This window comes from Physella acuta, unplaced genomic scaffold, assembly GCF_028476545.2.
Source record: "Physella acuta isolate Inbredline_101_S28 unplaced genomic scaffold, ASM2847654v3 ptg000186l, whole genome shotgun sequence".
NCBI lineage: Eukaryota > Metazoa > Mollusca > Gastropoda > Physidae > Physella > Physella acuta.
This window is the reverse complement of record NW_026731705.1, coordinates 2,166,789-2,190,097: the sequence shown is the minus strand read 5'-3', so window position 1 is coordinate 2,190,097 and position 23,309 is coordinate 2,166,789. Positions and strand designations below refer to the sequence as shown.

The following is a 23,309-nucleotide window of genomic DNA, read 5'->3' as shown; positions in this document are numbered from 1 at the left end:
AAACATAATTGTAGAGATGAAGACGACAGGTCTAAAAATAGGGTTCGAAAATGTCTTCAAATCATCCAATCCAATTAGTGGTATTGCAATGTCACCATTCATTGGTCACGAACCTTTATAAAACACGTGCCAAACACAAAGGATTTGGTTTTAATCCTCTGAGATTTAAGTCAATTGATATTGAACACTTTGGTGTCCAACCAGTAACATAAAATAAAAAAACCCTAACCCTAACCCTAACGAAACTATTGCATCATAAAATATTTTTAACCTAAACCTACAACCTAATAAGTTGATACCATTTTAAAAAATCCAAACTGTAATTAGTATAAAAACTGCTTTGAATCATATATTTTTAAGTTTAAATTAATGGTAATGTGGATTAATGTTTATATAATTGTTTTTGCAATATATATTTCGTTAAATAACGCTTGTTTCTGATATATGATAACTGTATGAAGTTACTGGTGTTATACAACATTGTATGACGTCAGACGTGTGATACAACATTGTATGACGCCAACGTGTAATACAACAATATAAGACGAGAGACGTGTAATACAACATTGTATGACGTCAGACGTGTAATACAACATTGTATGACGTCAGACATGTAATACAACATTGTAAGACGTAAGACGTGTAATACAACATTGTATGACTTCAGACGTGTAATACAACGTTGTATGACGTCAGACGTGTAATACAACATTGTATGACGTCAGACGTGTAATACAACATTGTATGACGTCAGACGTGTTATACAACATTGTAAGACGTCAGACGTGTAATACAACATTGTAAGACGTCAGACGTGTAATACAACATTGTATGACGTGAGACGTGTAATACAACATTGTATGACGTAAGACGTGTAATACAACATTGTATGATGTGAGACGTGTAATACAACATTGTATGACGTGAGACGTGTAATACAACATTGTATGACGTGAGACGTGTAATACGCCGCGGTTGATGTTAGCGTCAGGCGAAGATTGTTGAAATCAAACACTCTGAACGTCTAGAGCCCCCACATCCTCGCCTATAAGAAATCGACAGAGCGGGCTTGTACCTCACTGGCCGTGGTCCGCGCTGTCTTCAGATTTTTTTTTCTTGTAGCCGCCATCGGCAGTGTCGATGGATTTATGCTAGCAGTCGAATGAAATTTTAACATCCACTTGGTAGGTTGAAAAACTTTGCATACTCTTTTAGTATAGAATACTTGACATATATGTGTGATTGTCTATGTGTATCAGTATGCGTATGTGAATGTATGTGTGTTTGTATCGCATTCATATATATATATATATACATACACATATATATATATATATATATATATATATATATATATATATATATATATATATATATATATATATAATGTGTGTGTGTGTGTGTTGTAAGTTAAAAGAGCATTGCAATATATGAGCTGTTGAGTGACATGAGATTCCACTAGTTCACATGTAAAATTGGTTTCTTTGATTTCACTGATTAGGCGGCTTGAATAAAGATTTGCTTGTCTAAATGATAGCTCCTACCAATGGGTCTAGGTACATTCTACTATATCAAGTCCTTTCTCCATTATGACCACAAACACTGTAAAATTTGGTTTCTGATATCTTTTCCGTCCATCAAACTGTGGCTTGTAAATTGATGCAATTGTTGAATTTAACGAAATAATATTTAAAACGGCAAATATACTACGCTTGATACTATGCTTAGTGTTTCTTCCAGACTTTTTCCCCGGAGAGAGGGTGGGGGGGGGGGGGGCACTTGAAATTGCAACAACATGCATATGTGTGAGTGCATTAGTCGGATGTGAAAATATCATTTTTTTTTATTTATTTTTTGTAAAACACTAATGGGAGATAATTCAAATTATACGTTTACTATCACATATTTTGTAAAACAAAAATAACGTACATTAGACCGAAATCATTTTTATTATATTCTTTTTGGTTATTTGTAGAATACAGGATAGTACAAAATAGTTATTCTAACAATACAAAAATCACAATGGAATGTGGGCCCCTTTCCAACGCTATAAAGAAGCATAAATCGTCATAATATCTAGCGGCCTCTCGCTTGATTTTTTATCGAAAGAATTTTGCCGACAACAGCGTGTGTTGTAGGGGAAGGAGGACTAGGCTTTCACAATGATTTAAAAACAAAGGGAACAAATATACTAGAGCGTGGGATGGTGTCTATAGAATAAAGATAATCTAACCGCAACTACATTTAGTTTTTTTTTTTACAAAACAACCATCAAGTAAAAAATGCAAGAAAATGAAATATTTTAACTATAAAAAATTGATTAAGGTCGTGCCGCCCCCCCCCCCCCCCCCATTTTGCAGGGTCTGGCGGCACTGTAGTTTCGCCCCTGACACACACACAAAAATATAAAAAATGTTTATCATTTAAAGTAACCTACAGGTAAATAAAGTAAGTATTAGAGACATCAAATATGCAGTTTGTATACGTTGTACATAGTACATTACGTGCTATATTACGTGCTACATTACGTGAGGGTTAGGATAAATGTAAAACGACTTCATATAACTAAAAAGCAAACTTAATCAATCAATCGTTACAATCTAATCGATGTTCGGGCCGGTGATTAATGTTGCAAATAATTCATGTAACAGTTCTCCATCAACTAGAATCTTACGTTTGATATTACAGTAGGCCATCAATTAAAATCTTACGTTTGATATTACAGTAGGCCATCAATTAAAATCTTACGTTTAATATTACAGTACGCCATCAATTAAAATCTTACATTTGATATTACAGTAGGCCATCAATTAAAATCTTACATTTGATATTACAGTAGGCCATCAATTAAAATCTTACGTTTCATATTACAGTAGGCCATCAATTAAAATCTTACATTTGATATTACAGTAGGCCATCAATTAAAATCTTACATTTGATATTACAGTAGGCCATCAATTAAAATCTTACGTTTCATATTATAGTAGCTCATCAAAGATGCAAAAATAGATTTGGCTATACTGTTACCAAGCCCCCCCCCCTTGTGAAATTTCATATTGCGACCTATAATACTCCTGGGGCCCCCTTTTAAGTTCCCTAGGACCACCCTTAAAGTTCCCTAAGACCGCCTGTAATGTTCCCTAGGACCACCCTTAAAGTTCCCTAAGACCGCCTGTAATGTTCCCTAGGACCACCCTTAAAGTTCCCTAGGACCGCCTGTAATGTTCCCTAGGGGCACCTATAAAGTTCCCTAGGACCGCCTGTAATGTTCCCTAGGACCGCCTGTAATGTTCCCTAGGACCGCCTGCAATGTTCCCTAGGGCCACCTATAAAGTTCCCTAGGACCGCCTGTAATGTTCCCTAGGACCGCCTGTAATTTTCCCTAGGAACGCCTGTAATGTTCCCTAGGACCGCCTATAATGTTCCCTAGGACCGCCTGTAATGTTCCCTAGGACCGCCTGTAATGTTCCCTAGGACCGCCTGTAATGTTCCCTAGGACCACCTGTAATGTTCCCTAGGACCACCCTTAAAGTTCCCTATGACTGCCTGTAATGTTCCCTAGGACCACCCTTAATGTTCCCTAGGACCACCTGTAATGTTCCCTAGGACCATCCAAAAAGTTCCCTATGACCACCTGTAATGTTCCCTAGGACCACCTGTAATGTTCCCTAGGACCGCCTGTAATGTTCCCTAGGACCACCTGTAATGTTCCCTAGGACCACCTATAAAGTTCCCTAGGACCGCCTGAAATGTTCCCTAGGACCGCCTGTAATGTTCCCTAGGACCCACTGTAATGTTCCCTAGGACCACCCTTAAAGTTCCCTAGGACCGCCTGTAATGTTCCCTAGGACCGCCTGTAATGTTCCCTAGGACCACCTGGAATGTTCCCTAGGACCGCCTGTAATGTTCCCTAGGACCACCTTTAAAGTTCCCTAGGACCGCCTGTAATGTTCTCTAGGGGCACCTATAAAGTTCCCTAGGACCGCCTGTAATGTTCCCTAGGACCGCCTGTAATGTTCCCTAGGACCGCCTGTAATGTTCCCTAGGGCCACCTATAAAGTTCCCTAGGACCGCCTGTAATGTTCCCTAGGACCGCCTGTAATTTTCCCTAGGAACGCCTGTAATGTTCCCTAGGACCGCTTGTAATGTTCCCTAGGACCGCCTGTAATGTTCCCTAGGACCACCCTTAAAGTTCCCTATGACTGCCTGTAATGTTCCCTAGGACCACCCTTAATGTTCCCTAGGACCACCTGTAATGTTCCCTAGGACCATCCAAAAAGTTCCCTATGACCACCTGTAATGTTCCCTAGGACCGCCTGTAATGTTCCCTAGGACACCTGTATTGTTCCCTATGAGCACCACTAATGTTCCCTAGGACAACCTGTAATGTTCCCTATGGCCACCTATAAAGTTCCCTAGGACCGCCTGAAATGTTCCCTAGGACCGCCTGTAATGTTCCCTATGACCCACTGTAATGTTCCCTAGGACCACCCTTAAAGTTCCCTAGGACCGCCTGTAATGTTCCCTAGGACCGCCTGTAATGTTCCCTAGGACTACCTGTAATGTTCCCTAGGACCGCCTGTAATGTTCCCTAGGACCACCTATAAAGTTCCCTAGGACCGCCTGTAATGTTCCCTAGGGGCACCTATAAAGTTCCCTAGGACCGCCTGTAATGTTCCCTAGGACCGCCTGTAATGTTCCATAGGACCGCCTGTAATGTTCCCTAGGGCCACCTATAAAGTTCCCTAGGACCGCCTGTAATGTTCCCTAGGACCGCCTGTAATTTTCCCTAGGAACGCCTGTAATGTTCCCTAGGACCGCCTATAATGTTCCCTAGGACCGCCTGTAATGTTCCCTAGGACCGCCTGTAATGTTCCCTAGGACCGCCTCTAATGTTCCCTAGGACCGCCTGTAATGTTCCCTAGGACCACCTGTAATGTTCCCTAGGACCACCCTTGAAGTTCCCTGTGACTGCCTGTAATGTTCCCTAGGACCACCCTTAATGTTCCCTATGGCCAACTATAAAGTTCCCTAGGACCGCCTTTAATGTTCCCTATGACCACCTGAAATGTTCCCTAGGACCACCCAAAAGTTCCCTATGACCACCTGTAATGTTCCCTAGGACCGCCTGTAATGTTCCCTAGGACCCCTGTAATGTTCCCTGTGAGCACCTGTAATGTTCCCTAGGACCGCCTGTAATGTTCCCTAGGACTACCTGTAATGTTCCTTAGGACCCCTGTAATGTTCCCTAGGACCGCCTGTAATGTTCCCTAGGACCGCCTGTAATGTTCCCTAGGACCACCCTTAAAGTTCCCTATGACCACCTGTAATGTTCCCTAGGACCCACTGTAATGTTCCCTAGGGCCTACTATAAAGTTCCCTAGGACCACCTGTAATGTTCGCTAGGACCGCCTGTAATGTTCCCTAGGACCACCTGTAATGTTCCCTAGGACCACCTATAAAGTTCCCTAGGACCGCCTGAAATGTTCCCTAGGACCGCCTGTAATGTTCCCTAGGACCCACTGTAATGTTCCCTAGGACCACCCTTAAAGTTCCCTAGGACCGCCTGTAATGTTCCCTAGGACCGCCTGTAATGTTCCCTAGGACCACCTGGAATGTTCCCTAGGACCGCCTGTAATGTTCCCTAGGACCACCTTTAAAGTTCCCTAGGACCGCCTGTAATGTTCTCTAGGGGCACCTATAAAGTTCCCTAGGACCGCCTGTAATGTTCCCTAGGACCGCCTGTAATGTTCCCTAGGACCGCCTGTAATGTTCCCTAGGGCCACCTATAAAGTTCCCTAGGACCGCCTGTAATTTTCCCTAGGACCGCCTGTAATTTTCCCTAGGAACGCCTGTAATGTTCCCTAGGACCGCTTGTAATGTTCCCTAGGACCGCCTGTAATGTTCCCTAGGACCACCCTTAAAGTTCCCTATGACTGCATGTAATGTTCCCTAGGACCACCCTTAATGTTCCCTAGGACCACCTGTAATGTTCCCTAGGACCATCCAAAAAGTTCCCTATGACCACCTGTAATGTTCCTTAGGACCGCATGTAATGTTCCCTAGGACCCCTGTAATGTTCCCTATGAGCACCACTAATGTTCCCTAGGACAACCTGTAATGTTCCCTATGGCCACCTATAAAGTTCCCTAGGACCGCCTGAAATGTTCCCTAGGACCGCCTGTAATGTTCCCTATGACCCACTGTAATGTTCCCTAGGACTACCTGTAATGTTCCCTAGGACCGCCTGTAATGTTCCCTAGGACCACCTTTAAAGTTCCCTAGGACCGCCTGTAATGTTCCCTAGGGGCACCTATAAAGTTCCCTAGGACCGCCTGTAATGTTCCCTAGGACCGCCTGTAATGTTCCATAGGACCGCCTGTAATGTTCCCTAGGGCCACCTATAAAGTTCCCTAGGACCGCCTGTAATGTTCCCTAGGACCGCCTGTAATTTTCCCTAGTAACGCCTGTAATGTTCCCTAGGACCGCCTATAATGTTCCCTAGGACCGCCTGTAATGTTCCCTAGGACCGCCTGTAATGTTCCCTAGGACCGCCTGTAATGTTCCCTAGGACCGCCTGTAATGTTCCCTAGGACCACCTGTAATGTTCCCTAGGACCACCCTTGAAGTTCCCTGTGACTGCCTGTAATGTTCCCTAGGACCACCCTTAATGTTCCCTATGGCCAACTATAAAGTTCCCTAGGACCGCCTTTAATGTTCCCTATGACCACCTGTAATGTTCCCTAGGACCACCCAAAAGTTCCCTATGACCACCTGTAATGTTCCCTAGGACCGCCTGTAATGTTCCCTAGGACCCCTGTAATGTTCCCTGTGAGCACCTGTAATGTTCCCTAGGACCGCCTGTAATGTTCCCTAGGACTACCTGTAATGTTCCTTAGGACCCCTGTAATGTTCCCTAGGACCGCCTGTAATGTTCCCTAGGACCGCCTGTAATGTTCCCTAGGACCACCCTTAAAGTTCCCTATGACCACCTGTAATGTTCCCTAGGACCCACTGTAATGTTCCCTAGGGCCTACTATAAAGTTCCCTAGGACCACCTGTAATGTTCGCTAGGACCGCCTGTAATGTTCCCTAGGACCACCTGTAATGTTCCCTAGGGCCACCTGTAATCTTCCCTAGGACCACCCTTAAAGTTCCCTAGGACGTACAGTGGGTCGCAGCAATTATTCAATAGATATTGCACTGCATTACTAGCATTGATTTTCTTATGAAATATCCCTTGTCCTGCTGAAATTGTCTTAAAATATCCCTTGTCCTGCTGAAATGGTCTAAAATATCCCTTGTCCTGCAGAAATTGTCTGTTCTAAAATATCCCTTGTCCTGCTGAAATTGTCTTAAAATATCCCTTGTCCTGCTGAAATTGTCCTAAAATATCCCTTGTCCTGCTGAAATTGTCTGTCCTAAAATATCTCTTGTCCTGCTGAAATTGTCTTAAAATATCCCTTGTCCTGCTGAAATTGTCTTAAAATATCCCTTGTCCTGCTGAAATTGTCTGTCCTAAAATATCCCTTGTCCTGCTGAAATTGTCTGTCCTAAAATATCCCTTGTCCTGCTGAAATTGTCTTAAAATATCCCTTGTCCTGCTGAAATGTCTGTCCTAAAATATCCCTTGTCTTGCTGAAATTGTCTTAAAATATCTCTTGTCCTTCTAAAATTGTCTGTCTTAAAATATCCCTTGTCCTGCTGAAATTGTCTGTCCTAAAATATCCCTTGTCCTGCTGAAATTGTCTTAAAATATCCCTTGTCCTGCTGAAATTGTCTGTCCTAAAATATCCCTTGTCCTGCTGAAATTGTCTTAAAATATCTCTTGTCCTGCTGAAATCGTCTTAAAATATCTCTTGTCCTGCTGAAATCGTCTTAAAATATCCTTTGTCCTGCTGAAATTGTCTTAAAATATCCCTTGTCCTGCTAAAATTGTCTGTCCAAAAATATCCCTTGTCCTGCTGAAATTGTCTGTCTTAAAATATCCCTTGTCCTGCTGAAATTGTCTGTCTTAAAATATCCCTTGTCCTGCTAAAATTGTCTGTCTTAAAATATCCCTTGTCCTGCTAAAATTGTCAGTCTTAAAATATCCCTTGTCCTGCTGAAATTGTCTGTCTTAAAATATCCCTTGTCCTGCTGAAATTGTCTTAAAATATCCCTTGTCCTGCTAAAATTGTCTGTCTTAAAATATCCCTTGTCCTGCTAAAATTGTCTTAAAATATCCCTTGTCCTGCTAAGATTGTCTGTCCTAAAATATCCCTTGTCTTGCTAAAATTGTCTTAAAATATCCCTTGTCCTGCTAACATTGTCTGTCTTAAAATATCCCTTGTCCTGCTAACATTGTCTGTCTTAAAATATCCCTTGTCCTGCTGAAATTGTCTTAAAATATCCCTTGTCCTGCTAAAATTGTCTGTCTTAAAATATCCCTTGTCCTGCTAAAATTGTCTGTCTTAAAATATCCCTTGTCCTGCTAAAATTGTCAGTCTTAAAATATCCCTTGTCCTGCTGAAATTATCTGTCTTAAAATATCCCTTGTCCTGCTGAAATTGTCTTAAAATATTCCTTGTCCTTCTGAAATTGTCTTAAAATATCCCTTGTCCTGCTGAAATTGTCTGTCTGAAAATATCCCTTGTCCTGCTAAAATTGTCTGTCTTAAAATATCCCTTGTCCTGCTGAAATTGTCCTAAAATATCACTTGTCCTGCTGAAATTGTCTGTCCTAAAATATCACTTGTCCTGCTGAAATTGTCTTAAAATATCCCTTGTCCTGCTAAAATTGTCTTAAAATATTCCTTGTCCTGCTGAAATTGTTTGTCTTAAAATATCCCTTGTCCTGCTAAAATTGTCTGTCTTAAAACATCCCTTGTCCTGCTAAAATTGTCTGTCTTAAAATATCCCTTGTCCTGCTGAAATTGTCTGTCCTAAAATATCCCTTGTCCTGCTGAAATTGTCTTAAAATATCCCTTGTCCTGCTAAAATTGTCTCAAAAAATACCCTTGTCCTGCTAAAATTGTCTGTCTTAAAATATTCCTTGTCCTGCTGAAATTGTCTGTCTTAAAATATCCCTTGTCCTGCTAAAATTGTCTGTCCTAAAATATCCCTTGTCCTGCTAAAATTGTCTTAAAATATCCCTTGTCCTGCTGAAATTGTCTGTCTTAAAATATCCCTTGTCCTGCTGAAATTGTCTTAAAATATCCCTTGTCCTGCTAAAATTGTCTGTCTTAAAATATCCCTTGTCCTGCTGAAATTGTCAGTCTTAAAATATCCCTTGTCCTGCTGAAATTGTCTTAAAATATCCCTTGTCCTGCTGAAATTGTCTGTCTTAAAATATCCCTTGTCCTGCTGAAATTGTCTTAAAATATCCCTTGTCCTGCTGAAATTGTCTTAAAATATCCCTTGTCCTGCTGAAATTGTCTGTCCTAAAATATCCCTTGTCCTGCTAAAATTGTCTGTCCTAAAATATCCCTTGTCCTGCTGAAATTGTCTTAAAATATCCCTTGTCCTGCTGAAATTGTCTTAAAATATCCCTTGTCCTGCTGAAATTGTCTTAAAATATCCCTTGTCCTGCTGAAATTGTCTGTCTTAAAATATCCCTTGTCCTGCTGAAATTGTCTTAAAATATCCCTTGTCCTGCTAAAATTGTCTGTCTTAAAATATCCCTTGTCCTGCTGAAATTGTCAGTCTTAAAATATCCCTTGTCCTGCTGAAATTGTCTTAAAATATCCCTTGTCCTGCTGAAATTGTCTGTCTTAAAATATCCCTTGTCCTGCTGAAATTGTCTTAAAATATCCCTTGTCCTGCTGAAATTGTCTTAAAATATCCCTTGTCCTGCTGAAATTGTCTGTCCTAAAATATCCCTTGTCCTGCTAAAATTGTCTGTCCTAAAATATCCCTTGTCCTGCTGAAATTGTCTTAAAATATCCCTTGTCCTGCTGAAATTGTCTTAAAATATCCCTTGTCCTGCTGAAATTGTCTTAAAATATCCCTTGTCCTGCTGAAATTGTCTTAAAATATCCCTTGTCCTGCTAAAATTGTCTGTCCTAAAATATCCCTTGTTCTACGTTATCCTTTGGCCTGCTCCTGTCATACTTATGTCCCTTTGAAGGGTCTTTCAGCTATCACGCGAAGGCTGTCTGCCGGCCATATAAGCCGGCTAGGAGGAAGTCGATAGCAGGCCACACGGTACAGGAGCCGGTGAAATCACGTGACTAATTGTTCGGATCATCTGGCCCATCATTCGAATATTCTTGCTACAAAAAATATTTTACAAACATAATACAATAGAAAAATAAGTAACAAGCTATATATACATATACATATACGTATACATATACATATACGTATACATATACATATACATATACATATACATATACGTATACATATACGTATACGTATACGTATACGTACACGTACACGTACACGTATACGTATACGTATACGTATACGTACACGTACACGTACACGTATACGTACACGTACACGTACACGTACACGTGCACGTACACGTGCACGTACACGTACACGTGTACATATGAATAAAGAGAGACATAACCTTGGTAGAGATAGAGGGAGAGAGAGACAACCTTGGTAAAGATAGAGGGAGAGAGACACAAACTTGGTAAAGATAGAGGGAGAGAGACACAACCTTGGTAGACAGAGGGAGAGAGACACAACCTTGGTAGACAGAGGGAGAGAGACACAACCTTGGTATAGATAGGGGAGAGAGACACAACCTTGGTAGAGATAGAGACACAATCTTGGTATAGATAGGGGGAGAGACACAACCTTGGTAGACATAGGGAGAGAGACACAACGCTCTAATAAGAGGTTTAAATGATAGGCCACATGTTGTAAGACATGCAGGCTGACAGATGACTTGTCTAATGTAAAATTAAAATAGACTATACTAAATGCAGAAATAAAGACAGACAAAATGCAGAAATAAAGACAGACATCAGGATAAACAGGCCGTAGTTGCTGAAATTCTTCATTCTTTTAGAATCGATTCCAAATGGTACTTTTTGTTGAGTCTTTCAATTCTTTGTTTCCGCGAGCCATGTATCGATTCTTTTCTCGTATCGATTCCTTAGCAAGTTTCCTTTGCTTTTTATTTGACGTGCCGGGTACAAAAATTTTTATAGGAGAGGCGCAGTGGCGTATACACGCGTGTAGGTTTAGCTGGTGTATGCACGCGTGTAGGTTTAGCTGGTGTATACACGCGTGTAGGTTTAGCTGGTGTATACACGCGTGTAGGTTTAGCTGGTGTATACACGCGTGTAGGTTTAGCTGGTGTATGCACGCGTGTAGGTTTAGCTGGTGTATACACGCGTGTAGGTTTAGCTGGTGTATACACGCGTGTAGGTTTAGCTGGTGTATACACGCGTGTAGGTTTAGCTGGTGTATACACGCGTGTAGGTTAAGCTCGTGTATACACGCGTGTAGGTTTAGCTGGTGTATACACGCGTGTAGGTTTAGCTGGCGTATACACGTTTGTAGGTTTAGCTGGTGTATACACGCGTGTAGGTTTAGCTGTTGTATACAAGCGTGTAGGTTTAGCTGGTGTATACACGCGTGTAGGGTTAGGTTTAGCTGGTGTATACACGTCTGTAGGGTTAGGTTTAGCTGGTGTATACACGTCTGTAGGGTTAGGTTTAGCTGGTGTATACACGCGTGTAGGTTTAGCTGTTGTATACAAGCGTGTAGGTTTAGCTGGTGTATACACGTCTGTAGGGTTAGGTTTAGCTGGTGTATACACGCGTGGAAGGGGTGCTGGTATCGTGTATTTTTGTGATAAAATACTTATAGCCTGAAGTCTGAAATAGTTTGTTATCTTTTAAAAAATTATGCCTAGTTTCTCACAAAGTCTCTAGCCTGTATGGTGTGTGAGTTTAAGCATTATCTTCATTAACATGCGGTCAAGAATATTTTGTACGTGTAATGCCTCGGGGTTAGGGTTTGGGTAATGTGTAATGCCTTGTGTAAAGCCTTATGTAATGCCTTGTGTAATGCCTTGTGTAATACCATATTTAATGCATTGTGTAATGCCGTGTATATGCCTTGTGTAAAGCCTTATGTAATGCCTTGTGTAATGCCATGTGTAATGCCATGTGTAATGCCTTGTGTAATGCCATGTGTAATGCCTTGTGTAATGCCTTGTGTAATTACATATTTAATGCCTTGTATAATGCCATATTTAATTCCTCAACACTAGATTGTGCTTGTTCAGGCGAATCTCAATTCTAATAATTAAATGGGGTACCCATCATTGTCTCCGTGAACTTACAGTTCTTGGTGCCCTCTTCTTAAATCCTACGCCAAGTTCTCTCTTGTGCGTCTAGTACATTCCTTTTTTATTGTACTGACTTCACTCGTAGCTGCAGTCTTCAATCTTAATATATAAAAGACCATGAGCGCACTTCTCTCTGTCCGCAAAATATTTTCACAGGCTATCAGATCAGTATCTTCAGCGATATATGGAGAAATTGATACGGACTTTTGCTGAAAATAATATGGTAGATGTTTAAAATCTATAAACAAAAATGTATTTAAAGATGAAAAATAAAAAAATAAAGGCGTATTCGAATGTAGAAAAACAATTTTTATTATGCAACCGGAAAAGTGTTTATAGTTGTGACAAGAACGCATGAAACAATGACGTCACATGCAAAATGTTTACACTAAGGAAAGTACACAAAACTCGTGGCGTCATCTTCTAATTTTAGAATATAAAGAAATGAAATATTTCATTCAAATTATTTGATTTAGATCTATGTGCGCTATGAAATGTATACAATACAATTTTCTCAACCCAACCTTATAAAATTTACTTTATCTATTTGGATTCTAGATCTAGAGAATATAGAGATCTATGGAAAAACTAGACTTAGGACTTAGACTCTAGAGGGAGAGAGAGGGAGAGAGATAGATGTAGATTATATCTAGATCTAGAATCTATTCCAATAATAAATTTCTGTTCTAAACTATTTCAGGCCTTAACTATTTTATTAATTGGCTATTTTTGTGATAAAATTTAATTTGAAAGAACCTGACCTATTCGCGTAAGTTAAGTTTCTTAACTACATCTTTTATTCTTCATTATTTCTGAGGTGTCTACATAGCTGAGCTGATAGTGTACTTTATACCGTGAGGGTGGTTCGAGTTCGAGAAACTACATCTTTTATTCTTCATTATTTCTGAGGTGTCTACATAGCTGAGCTGATAGTGGACTTTATACCGTGAGGGTGGTTCGAGTTCGAGAAACTACATCTTTTATTCTTCATAATTTCTGAGGTGTCTACATAGCTGAGCTGATAGTGTACTTTATACCGTGAGGGTGGTTCGAGTTCGAGAAACTACATCTTTTATTCTTCATTATTTCTGAGGTGTCTACATAGCTGAGCTGATAGTGGACTTTATACCGTGAGGGTGGTTCGAGTTCGAGAAACTACATCTTTTATTCTTCATAATTTCTGAGGTGTCTACATAGCTGAGCTGATAGTGTACTTTATACCGTGAGGGTGGTTCGAGTTCGAGAAACTACATCTTTTATTCTTCATTATTTCTGAGGTGTCTACATAGCTGAGCTGATAGTGGACTTTATACCGTGAGGGTGGTTCGAGTTCGAGAAACTACATCTTTTATTCTTCATAATTTCTGAGGTGTCTACATAGCTGAGCTGATAGTGGACTTTATACCGTGAGGGTGGTTCGAGTTCGAGAAACTACATCTTTTATTCTTCATAATTTCTGAGGTGTCTACATAGCTGAGCTGATAGTGTACTTTATACCGTGAGGGTGGTTCGAGTTCGAGAAACTACATCTTTTATTCTTCATAATTTCTGAGGTGTCTACATAGCTGAGCTGATAGTGTACTTTATACCGTGAGGGTGGTTCGAGTTCGAGGCTCACCACGACAACCTTAATTTTTTTTCAATTTGTTTTTTTACGTATGTGAATGATAAAGTTGCCTATCGGGACTTGGCGGGACATGGGGCAGGTGAAGTAGAGTTCACCTGTTTCTGTCTTTTCAGCATATGAAGGGATAGTGTGGTCAGACCCATGCTCAGCCGAAATATGTGTTTTTAAAGGACAAAAACAACAAATCTACCATTGAACAGCCGGGTTTTTAACAAAATCATTTAAGTCTCTTAATTTTAAGCCTCTTAATTTTAAGCCTCTTAATTTTAAGTCTCTTAATTTTAAGTCTCTTAATCAGCGAGTGCATTTAATACGGTATTGTGTTGACTAATACTGTATATAATTTGGTTTTAATTTTTCCAATATGGTAGAATATGCTATTTTAAACAAGTATAAACATAGACAGTAGGGCCTACATAAAACAAAACTCCTTCTTTTTCATAATCTTTAACAATGTTTCATTCCAATGCTCTTGATAATTAAAATGTTTCTTTTCCTAAGTTTCTGATAATGACTTTTTAAAAAGCTGAATTACAATTCATTTCATTACTCACTTTCCGTAGATATATACATTTTCTTCAGGCATCTCTACAGATTCTTCCCCTTTCACCTCCAAACGAAATTGAAACAAGTTAATAAAAAGTCTAGTGACAATTTAAGCGCAATTTCCTTAATTAATTTTTTGTGACCGAACGAATCACCCATAGATGTTTCGTTTCTCTCTACACGAGCAGAGCTAGTCCCCGCCCCCTCGCGAAATCTGTGCGAGTCTGGCCAATGGCAGCGTGACGTTACCTCTCACTAGCGACTGCCTCAGCCGGTGTGCTTGTGGTAGAAATATTTGTATATTCTTAGTAATCTTAGCCAATACAAATTAGAAGAAATTAATTTTTTGTGACCGAACGAAAAGATATTTTTGAAAACTTTCTTCAACAATATTGTTCTAAATTATAGCAGGAATCGATTGGTAAATGTTTCAAGTCGCTAAGTGGTCTGGTTGTCGAGATATGGGCCAAAAACTGTATTTTTTCGAGGTTTTTTGGCTTTTCCGGGAAATCCAGGAAGGAATTCCAGGAATTTTTTTGGCCTATGTTCATCCTCGGAACTTGCTTAACATATTTGCTTTGGAACTAGTCCTCGATATTGCTTCGTTGAGGAGGAGTTACGACTTAAAGACGACTTAAAGCTGCGGACACACATTCCCAGAAATGACGAGTTAATAAACGCAATTCTCCAGAATGGAAATTGCGCTAAAAAGTAATTCATAGGAAAACAGAAAAAAATCATTAAAAAAACGTTTTAATAACAAGCTTTTATGAAATAATGCACTAAAAAGTAGAAAATAAATTATAGACTACTATTTAAACAAGTTAATTAAAAAAGTCTAGTGACATTTGTGCGCAATTTCCTTATGTTATCTAAAAATAGCTCTGACGTATAATGTTGGGGTGCGTTCAAGCTAGAAGAACAATCGGTTTGTAGGTGTTTATGTAATTTTAAAATTTGTGACCGAACGAGAGAATATTTTTGAAAACTTTCTTCGGCAATATTGTTCTAAATTATGACAGGAATCGATTGGTACATGTTTCAAGTCGCTAAGTGGTCTGGTTGCCGAGATATGGGCCAAAAACTGAATTTTTTCGAGGTTTTTTGGCTTTTCCGGGAAATACATGAAAGAAACCCGGAATTTTTATGGCCTATGCTCATTCTCGTAACTTGCTTAACATAATTGCTTTTGGAACTATTCATCGATATTGCTTCGTTGAGGAGGAGATACGACTTAAAGCCCGGACACACATTCATCCATCCATCCATCCATTCCCAGAAATGACGAGTTAATAAACGCAATTCTCCAGAATGGAAATTGCGCTAAAAACTATAAAGAAAAGCGTGGGGCACTTTAGTATTTATTGGATACTTTTACTAATGTTAAGGAAGACACCCACGATTTTCTTTATAGTTATTTAATTAGTAGTCTATAATTTATTTTCTACTTTTTAGTGCATTATTACATAAAAGCTTGTTATTAAAAAGTTTTTTATGAATTTTTTTTTCAGTACTTTACATGTTTTATTTACAATAGAGTTACATGACCAAAAACAATTGCGCGCCTACTGAACGTGATGGCGCAGCTATTTAACGTGATGACGCGTGTGGTGTGGTTGTATAGACATGTCTACTAATTCGGTCCAAATTTTAATTAATTCATAAAAAATTAATTAGGCATCCAATTAAGTCAAATTTAATTTCAGATTGCATTGTCTTCATGTCTTGACCCACGTGCCAACTGTGAATCGTATCGGTCAAGTAGAAGTGTCCGAATTTTCACTCCAGCGTTTCGATCTAGACTGACGACAGACAGAGGAAGTGAGTTAAATAAAAGCTTGTAATAATTACAAAAGAAACAAAAATCTAAACATAAAAAATTGACTGCAAACACAGAAAAGTATCATCACATCCTACATGGAAAGAAAAAATGATACAAATATGTGAAGAAATATAAATAGACACTCAGAACTGCTTTTAAAAAAGCATTCTAAAATTAACAAAATCTAAATAAAATTAATTAAACCTAAATTTTAAAAAACTAAACCAAGCGGATGCTAAACAGACCTAACCAAACATGTATAAATTATAAAACCTAACCAAAACTTGTTTTTAAAAAGTAACAAAGCCTATCTTTGTCTATCTAGCCCAAACTAAACTAGCTAAACTTAACTAAAACTTATTAAAACTATTTAAAACCAACAAAAGCGATCGAAAACTAACTAGACCTACCCTATAGCTCAAACTAGACCGTGTTTGGCTATCTTCAAATCAAACTCAGCCATCAAAGCTATCGAGATAAAAATTTCATAAAAAACGTTTTAATAACAAGCTTTTATGTAATGATTCACTAAAAAGTAGAAAATAAATTATACACTACTATTTAAATTACTATAAACGTAATTGTTTACATTTTACAATCATAGAGACGGGTTTGGTGACGGCTATTAGGGGTAGATAATTTAGTTTGAAACGATTTTAAACTTAGAGGAGGTAACTAAGAGGAGGCTGCTTTCACGTGGGGGGGGGGGGGAGGGGGTTTAGTGTTTTTAAGCAAATATTTTTAGTGGCAGCATTGGTACTGTCGAATTCACAAATTATAAATTACTGAAAAGTAGAAAAAAAACCAACTAAATAGCGGCGTATGCTACGCAGCGGGTCGGCTCGTTCTTATATAAAACAACAGGGGATGGGAACTCGGGCTATAGACATGATTTTTAATCAATTTTAAATACTTAAAGTTTTAAAAATAGAATAAAATCTCGTAGACAAAAGAAGTGCACATCAAGTGAGCGCCAAATAAAAAGTGCATAATAGTGCGCAATATTATTAGTACTTTAAAAATTTACATTAGTTTTTTGAGAAATCGGAAGTAGCGTAAATTACTAATTCCGGTCAACGGAAATTTCTCAAAATTTAACATAAGGTAGAGAATTAGATCTTTTACTTACAAGTGAAATTTCATTTATCTATCTGAAATAGTACTCAAGTTATAGGCTTTTGAAAAATTCAAAGTAGGAAAAGTACCACTTCCGTTTATCGGAAATCGCTCAAAAGTTGATACGGATCTACGATTTTGATAAAATACTTATATATGAAATTTCATCAACCTAGCTGTAACGGTACTCAAGTTATCGTGTTTACACACGGACACACAGACAGACAAACAGACAGACAGACACACAGACATACGGACAAGATTGCAAAATTATGTTTTTCCGTATCAGTGAGGTGTAAAACGTCGAGATTTGTAAAAATATCGATTTTTTTTGCACGATTACAAGACTTTCTCTATACTTCGTATATACGAGAAAGTAAAAAAAGGCACAGTGTTTGCTAGGAAAATAAACCGGGAATGATCTCCCCTAAACTTTCTCGAACATTCTTATATAAAACAACAGGGGATGGGAACTCGGGCTATAGACATGATTTTTAATCCATTTTAAATACTTAAAGTTTTTAAAATAGAATAAAATCTCGTAGACAAAAGAATTGCAAACCGAGTGAACGCTAGATAAAAAAAAAGTGCATAATAGTGCGCAATATTATTAGTACTTTAAAAATTTGCATTAGTTTTTTGAGAAATCGGAAGTAGCGTAAATTACTACTTCCGTTCAACGGAAATTACTCAAAATTTAACAGAAGGTAGAGAATTAGATCTTTTACTTACATGTGAAATTTCATTTATCTATCTGAAATAGTACTCAAGTTATAGGCTTTTGAAAAATTCAAAGTAGAAAAAGTACCACTTCCGGTTATCGGAAATCGCTCAAAAGTTGATACGGATCTACGATTTTGATAAAATACTTATATATGAAATTTCATCAACCTAGCTGTAACGGTACTCAAGTTATCGTGTTTACACACTGACACACACACACACACACAGACAAACACAGACATACGGACAAGATTGCAAAATTATGTTTTTCCGTATCAGTGAGATGTAAAAAGTCGAGATTTGCAAAAATCTCGATTTTTTTTTTTTTTGCACGATTACAAGACTTTCTCTATACTACGTATATACGAGAAAGTAAAAAGTCACAGAAAAAAATCACGAAGGAAAAATAAATTCGAAAAAAAGTCACAGAAATAAAGTCACAGAAAAAAGTCACAAAAATCTTTTAATAAATATTTTAATTTAATTGTTGAGAATTGTAAAATTTTGGGTTTTTATTGATTTGGGCTGGGGTTTTTTGTAGCATATTTATGAACGTAAAAGCATTATGGTTTATAACACTTACTAGGCATGCTGCCCAGCTTCGCTTAGGCTTTCGAAAAATTTGAGGATTTGAATGCTTAATTAATTCGCCCGAGGGTCGGTCTACGACCTCAGGAGTTATGAAGAGGTTCCTCCGTGGACATTTTTTTTCGATTTATAGCTCATATAAGGCGCCGGTCAGTCGAGGTCAGTTTTGACCCCCTCATCGTAGACTTTTCGGCCAACCGGCCCCCCGTGTTCTGTCGCCCCAAGGCAAGATCCTGCCAAATTTGAAGCGCCTGCGGCGTCGGAAAGTGCCTTATCGGACACCAGACAACTTTGCTTTATATATTATAGAGATTAGCAAATTGCATACATAAACAAAGATTTCAATAAAGTAATTAAGGCCTGAAATACTTTAGTATAGAAATGTATTGTTTGAATAGATTCTAGATCTAGGTAGGGTCTACTTCTAGAGAAGTTAGAGTCTAAATCTAGATCTTAGCGTCTACGTCTAGTTATTGCGTAGATTTAGATCTAGTCTAGATCTAGAATCTCTAGATCTAAAATCCAATTAAATAACATAAATTTTATGAGTTTAGGCCGGAAAAATTGTACTGATTACATTTCATAGTGTACGTAGATCTAAATCAAATTTGAATGAGGAAAAATTGTATTGTATACATTTCATAGTGTACGTAGATCTAAATCAAATTTGAATGAAATAGTTCATTTTTTAAATTCTAAACACGGCAGATGACGTCATTAGTTAATGTATAAACATTAGTGACGTCACAGTTTTATGCGTTCTTTTTCACATCTATAAATGCTTTTCCTGTTGCATAAATAAAACTGTTTTTCTACAGTTGAATACGCCTTTATTTTATATTTTTCTTCTTTAAATAAAATTGTGGTTATACATTTAAAACATCTAACATATTATTTTCAACAAAAGTCCGTATAAAGTTCTCCATATATCGCTGCCGTTTCTGACGTGATGTCCGGCGAAAATATTTTGCGGACAGACAGAGAGAGAGAGAGAAGAGCGCATGTGGCCTTTTATATATTAGGATAAGTAAAAAATTACGTAATTTACAAATGAACCACAACTTTTGTAATGTATTTAGTTAAATACGCTCTACTCAGTCGGCCTTGTCCGTCCATATTTCGTGTTATTTGCGTTTTGCGTCAATGACAGCCTTGTACCGTGTCGGCTTTCTGTTTTGATCCTGTGCTTTGTTATGTAAAGAGCGTGATATATATGGGCAGTCTATGTGGTTTAACTATTGTAGTGATTAGTTGGGGGCAGCAAGTCACATTAATTAAGTCTTTATGCCATTTCGCGCTAATTTAAATTTAATATTAAACAAACACAAGAAAAAAGCGAAGGTTGGAACATACTATTAAATTCTATTAAATATTATATATATATTTATAAAGGAATTAAAACGTAAATACCTCGCACTAAATATTTACGTGTGTTATAAATTTCACTATACGTTTACAACCTACGCACACTGCATTATATTTCATTAACCTAAGTTAATTTGCTCTTTCAAAATATTTAATACATAGAAGTATTAACAAATTCCATGCAAATATATATCTAAGACTATTTTCCTGTCACTTTTTTTTCCTAAAATCGATACAGGCAGGTTGGTAGACAGGCTGGCTGGTAGACAGACAGGCTGGTAGACAGACAGACAGGCTGGTAGACAGACAGGCTGTTAGACAGACAGGCGGGCTGGTAGACAGACAGGCTGGTAGACAGACAGACAGACTGATAGACAGACAGGCTGGTAGACAGACAGACAAACTGGTAGACAGGCATGCTAGTAGACAGACAGACAGGCTGGTAGACAGACAGAGAAGCTGGTAGACAGACAGGCGGGCTGGTAGACAGACAGGCTGGTAGACAGACAGGCAGGCTGGTAGACAGACAGACAGTCTAGTAGAAAGACAGGCAGGCTGGTAGACAGACAGAGAAGCTGGTAGAAAGACAGACAGGCTGGTAGACAGGCAGGCTGGTAGACAGACAGACAGGCTGGTAGACAGGCAGGCTGGTAGACAGACAGGCAGGCTGGTAGACAGACAGACAGGCTGGTAGACAGACAGACAGGCTGGTAGACAGACAGACAGGCTGGTAGACAGGCAGGCTGGTAGACAGACAGGCAGGCTGGTAGACAGACAGACAGGCTGGTAGACAGACAGACAGGCTGGTAGACAGGCAGGCTGGTAGACAGACAGACAGGCTGGTAGAAAGACAGGCAGGCTGGTAGACAGACAGACAGGCTGGTAGAAAGACAGACAGGCTGGTAGACAGGCAGGCTGGTAGACAGACAGACAGGCTGGTTAACAGTCAGGCTGGTAGACAGACAGGCTGGTAGACAGAAAGACAGGCTGGTAGACAGAAAGACAGGCTGGTAGACTGACAGACAGGCTGGTATACAGACAGACAGGCTGGTAGACAGACAGACAGGCTGGTAGACAGACAGACAGGCTAAATAGGCTGAATGTATATGCGGTACTGCTAGATCGCCTGGAAAAAAATGCTGTTAAGACGGAGAATGTTTTTCTTGACAACCTTTCCCTCGGGACTTCAATCACTCCGCTTTCAGCAAGTAGGCGCCTTATCACAGCGCGAAGATTGAGCGCGCCAGAAAATAGTCCCTAGACAGGCCGTTAACACCCTAGGGTGTGATGAGGTCAGTTTAATAAGATTCCGCGGTGAAACGTGGTCTTTTTTCAATCAAACATTTACCACATGTCTGCCCGATGTCGCCTCAAGTTATCTGCTTAAGACCTGTCTTGTGCATCTACTGGGCATTAGTCCAGTCTGTTACTAGCGTCTATGTTAATTAAAAATGTTATCAATGTCTTTTTATCTTTAATTAGTCGAGCTAGAGCTAAACCCAAACCCTAACTCAACCATAACTATAAACTTAACCATAAACTAACATCCAACTTTAGCCTCCTAATGATGAACACTCAGTATCGCTTTGGGCGTGAATGGGAGGAACTACCCTCTTCATGTCCAACTACCCTCTTCATGTCCAACTACCCTCTTCATGTCCAACTACCCGCTCCATGTCCAACTACCCCCTTCATGTCCAACTACCCTCTTCATGTCCAACTACCCGCTCCATGTCCAACTACCCCCTTCATGTCCAACTACCCTCTTCATGTCCAACTACCCCATCCATGTCCAACTACCCTCTTCATGTCCAACTACCCCCTTCATGTCCAACTACCCTCTTCATGTCCAACTACCTTCTTCATGTCCAACTACCCCCTTTATGTCCAACTACCCCCTTCATGTCCAACTACCCTCTCCATGTCCAACTACCCCATCCATGTCCAACTACCCTCTTTATGTCCAACTACCACATCCATGTCCAACTACCCCATCCATGTCCAACTACCCCCTTCATGTCCAACTACCCTCTTTATGTCCAACTACCACATCCATGTCCAACTACCCCATCCATGTCCAACTACCCCCTTCATGTCCAACTACCCCCTTCATGTCCAACTACCCCCTTCATGTCCAACTACCCCCTTCATGTCCAACTACCCCCTTCATGTCCAACTACCCTCTCCATGTCCAACTACCCCATCCATGTCCAACTACCCCATCCATGTCCAACTACCCCCTTCATGTCCAACTACCCCCTTCATGTCCAACTACCCTCTCCATGTCCAACTACCCCATCCATGTCCAACTACCCCATCCATGTCCAACTACCCCCTTCATGTCCAACTACCCCCTTCATGTCCAACTACCACATCCATGTCCAACTACCCCATCCATGTCCAACTACCCCATCCATGTCCAACTACCCCATCCATGTTTAACTACCCTCTTCATGTCCAACTACCCCATCCATGTCCAACTACCCCATCCATGTCCATCCCGCTAGACGTACGAGGCAGACAGCGCGTCATTTTATTCCACTCGTAGCTCCAACCTTGACCCTTCGGTACTCTAAGAAGAGGTTGCTCCCCAGAAATAAAATTCTATTGAACAGGAACATCAACAGCCTCAACATTTGTTTTCAATCTTACATTATAGGTCTACCTTTCTTACTTTGTAAATCTAGACAGTTTGTGTTCGCTATGTACCGACTATTTTCATTTGTTAGGTTTAATGTCAGATAATAAAATCAATCATTAATTCTCAAACAGGCAAGAAGCAAGATCATCATGTTGAAGGTTCTGCGAGACCTAAGGGGTCGAAATTCTACACGACCTATGGCTGATGAGGCTCGTCGTATGAACGATTCTGACCAGGATCGACATTCCATTGACAAAACTAAGGAGGTAGGTGTTGGGCTAGGGTTAGGATTAGTGATGGAGTAGTTGGGCTAGGGTTAGGATTGGTGGTGGAGGGGTTGGCCTAGGGTTAGGATTAGTGGTGGGGGGTTGGGCTAGGGTTAGGGCTAGATTGGTAGGGTAGGTATTGGGCTAGGTTTAGATTGATGAGTTATGCGCTGCGTGAATCAGACAGTAAGAATATAGTGTACATGTCTCTTACAAAGGCAAATATCATTTGAAGACTCCAATATTTGTCTCACACTGTACCAAAGATCATTTGAAGACTCCAATATTTGTCTCACACTGTACCAAAGATCATTTGAAGAC

The 23,309-nt window shown here is 39.6% G+C and overlaps 1 protein-coding gene across 2 annotated transcripts in view; it reads left to right on the top strand.

Annotated features, from left to right (window-relative positions):
- The first annotated feature begins 1,116 nt into the window (after positions 1 to 1,116).
- Positions 1,117 to 23,309, top strand: part of LOC131936715 (potassium voltage-gated channel subfamily H member 7) — a 115,630-nt gene continuing 93,437 nt past the window's right edge. For both annotated transcript variants that reach the window (XM_059293771.1, XM_059293770.1), the window contains exons 1-2: positions 1,117 to 1,184; positions 22,854 to 22,988. In XM_059293771.1, coding sequence (XP_059149754.1) covers positions 22,872 to 22,988 — 117 coding nt within the window. In that variant the 5' untranslated portion in view covers positions 1,117 to 1,184; positions 22,854 to 22,871. The remainder of the gene's footprint in view (positions 1,185 to 22,853; positions 22,989 to 23,309) is intronic.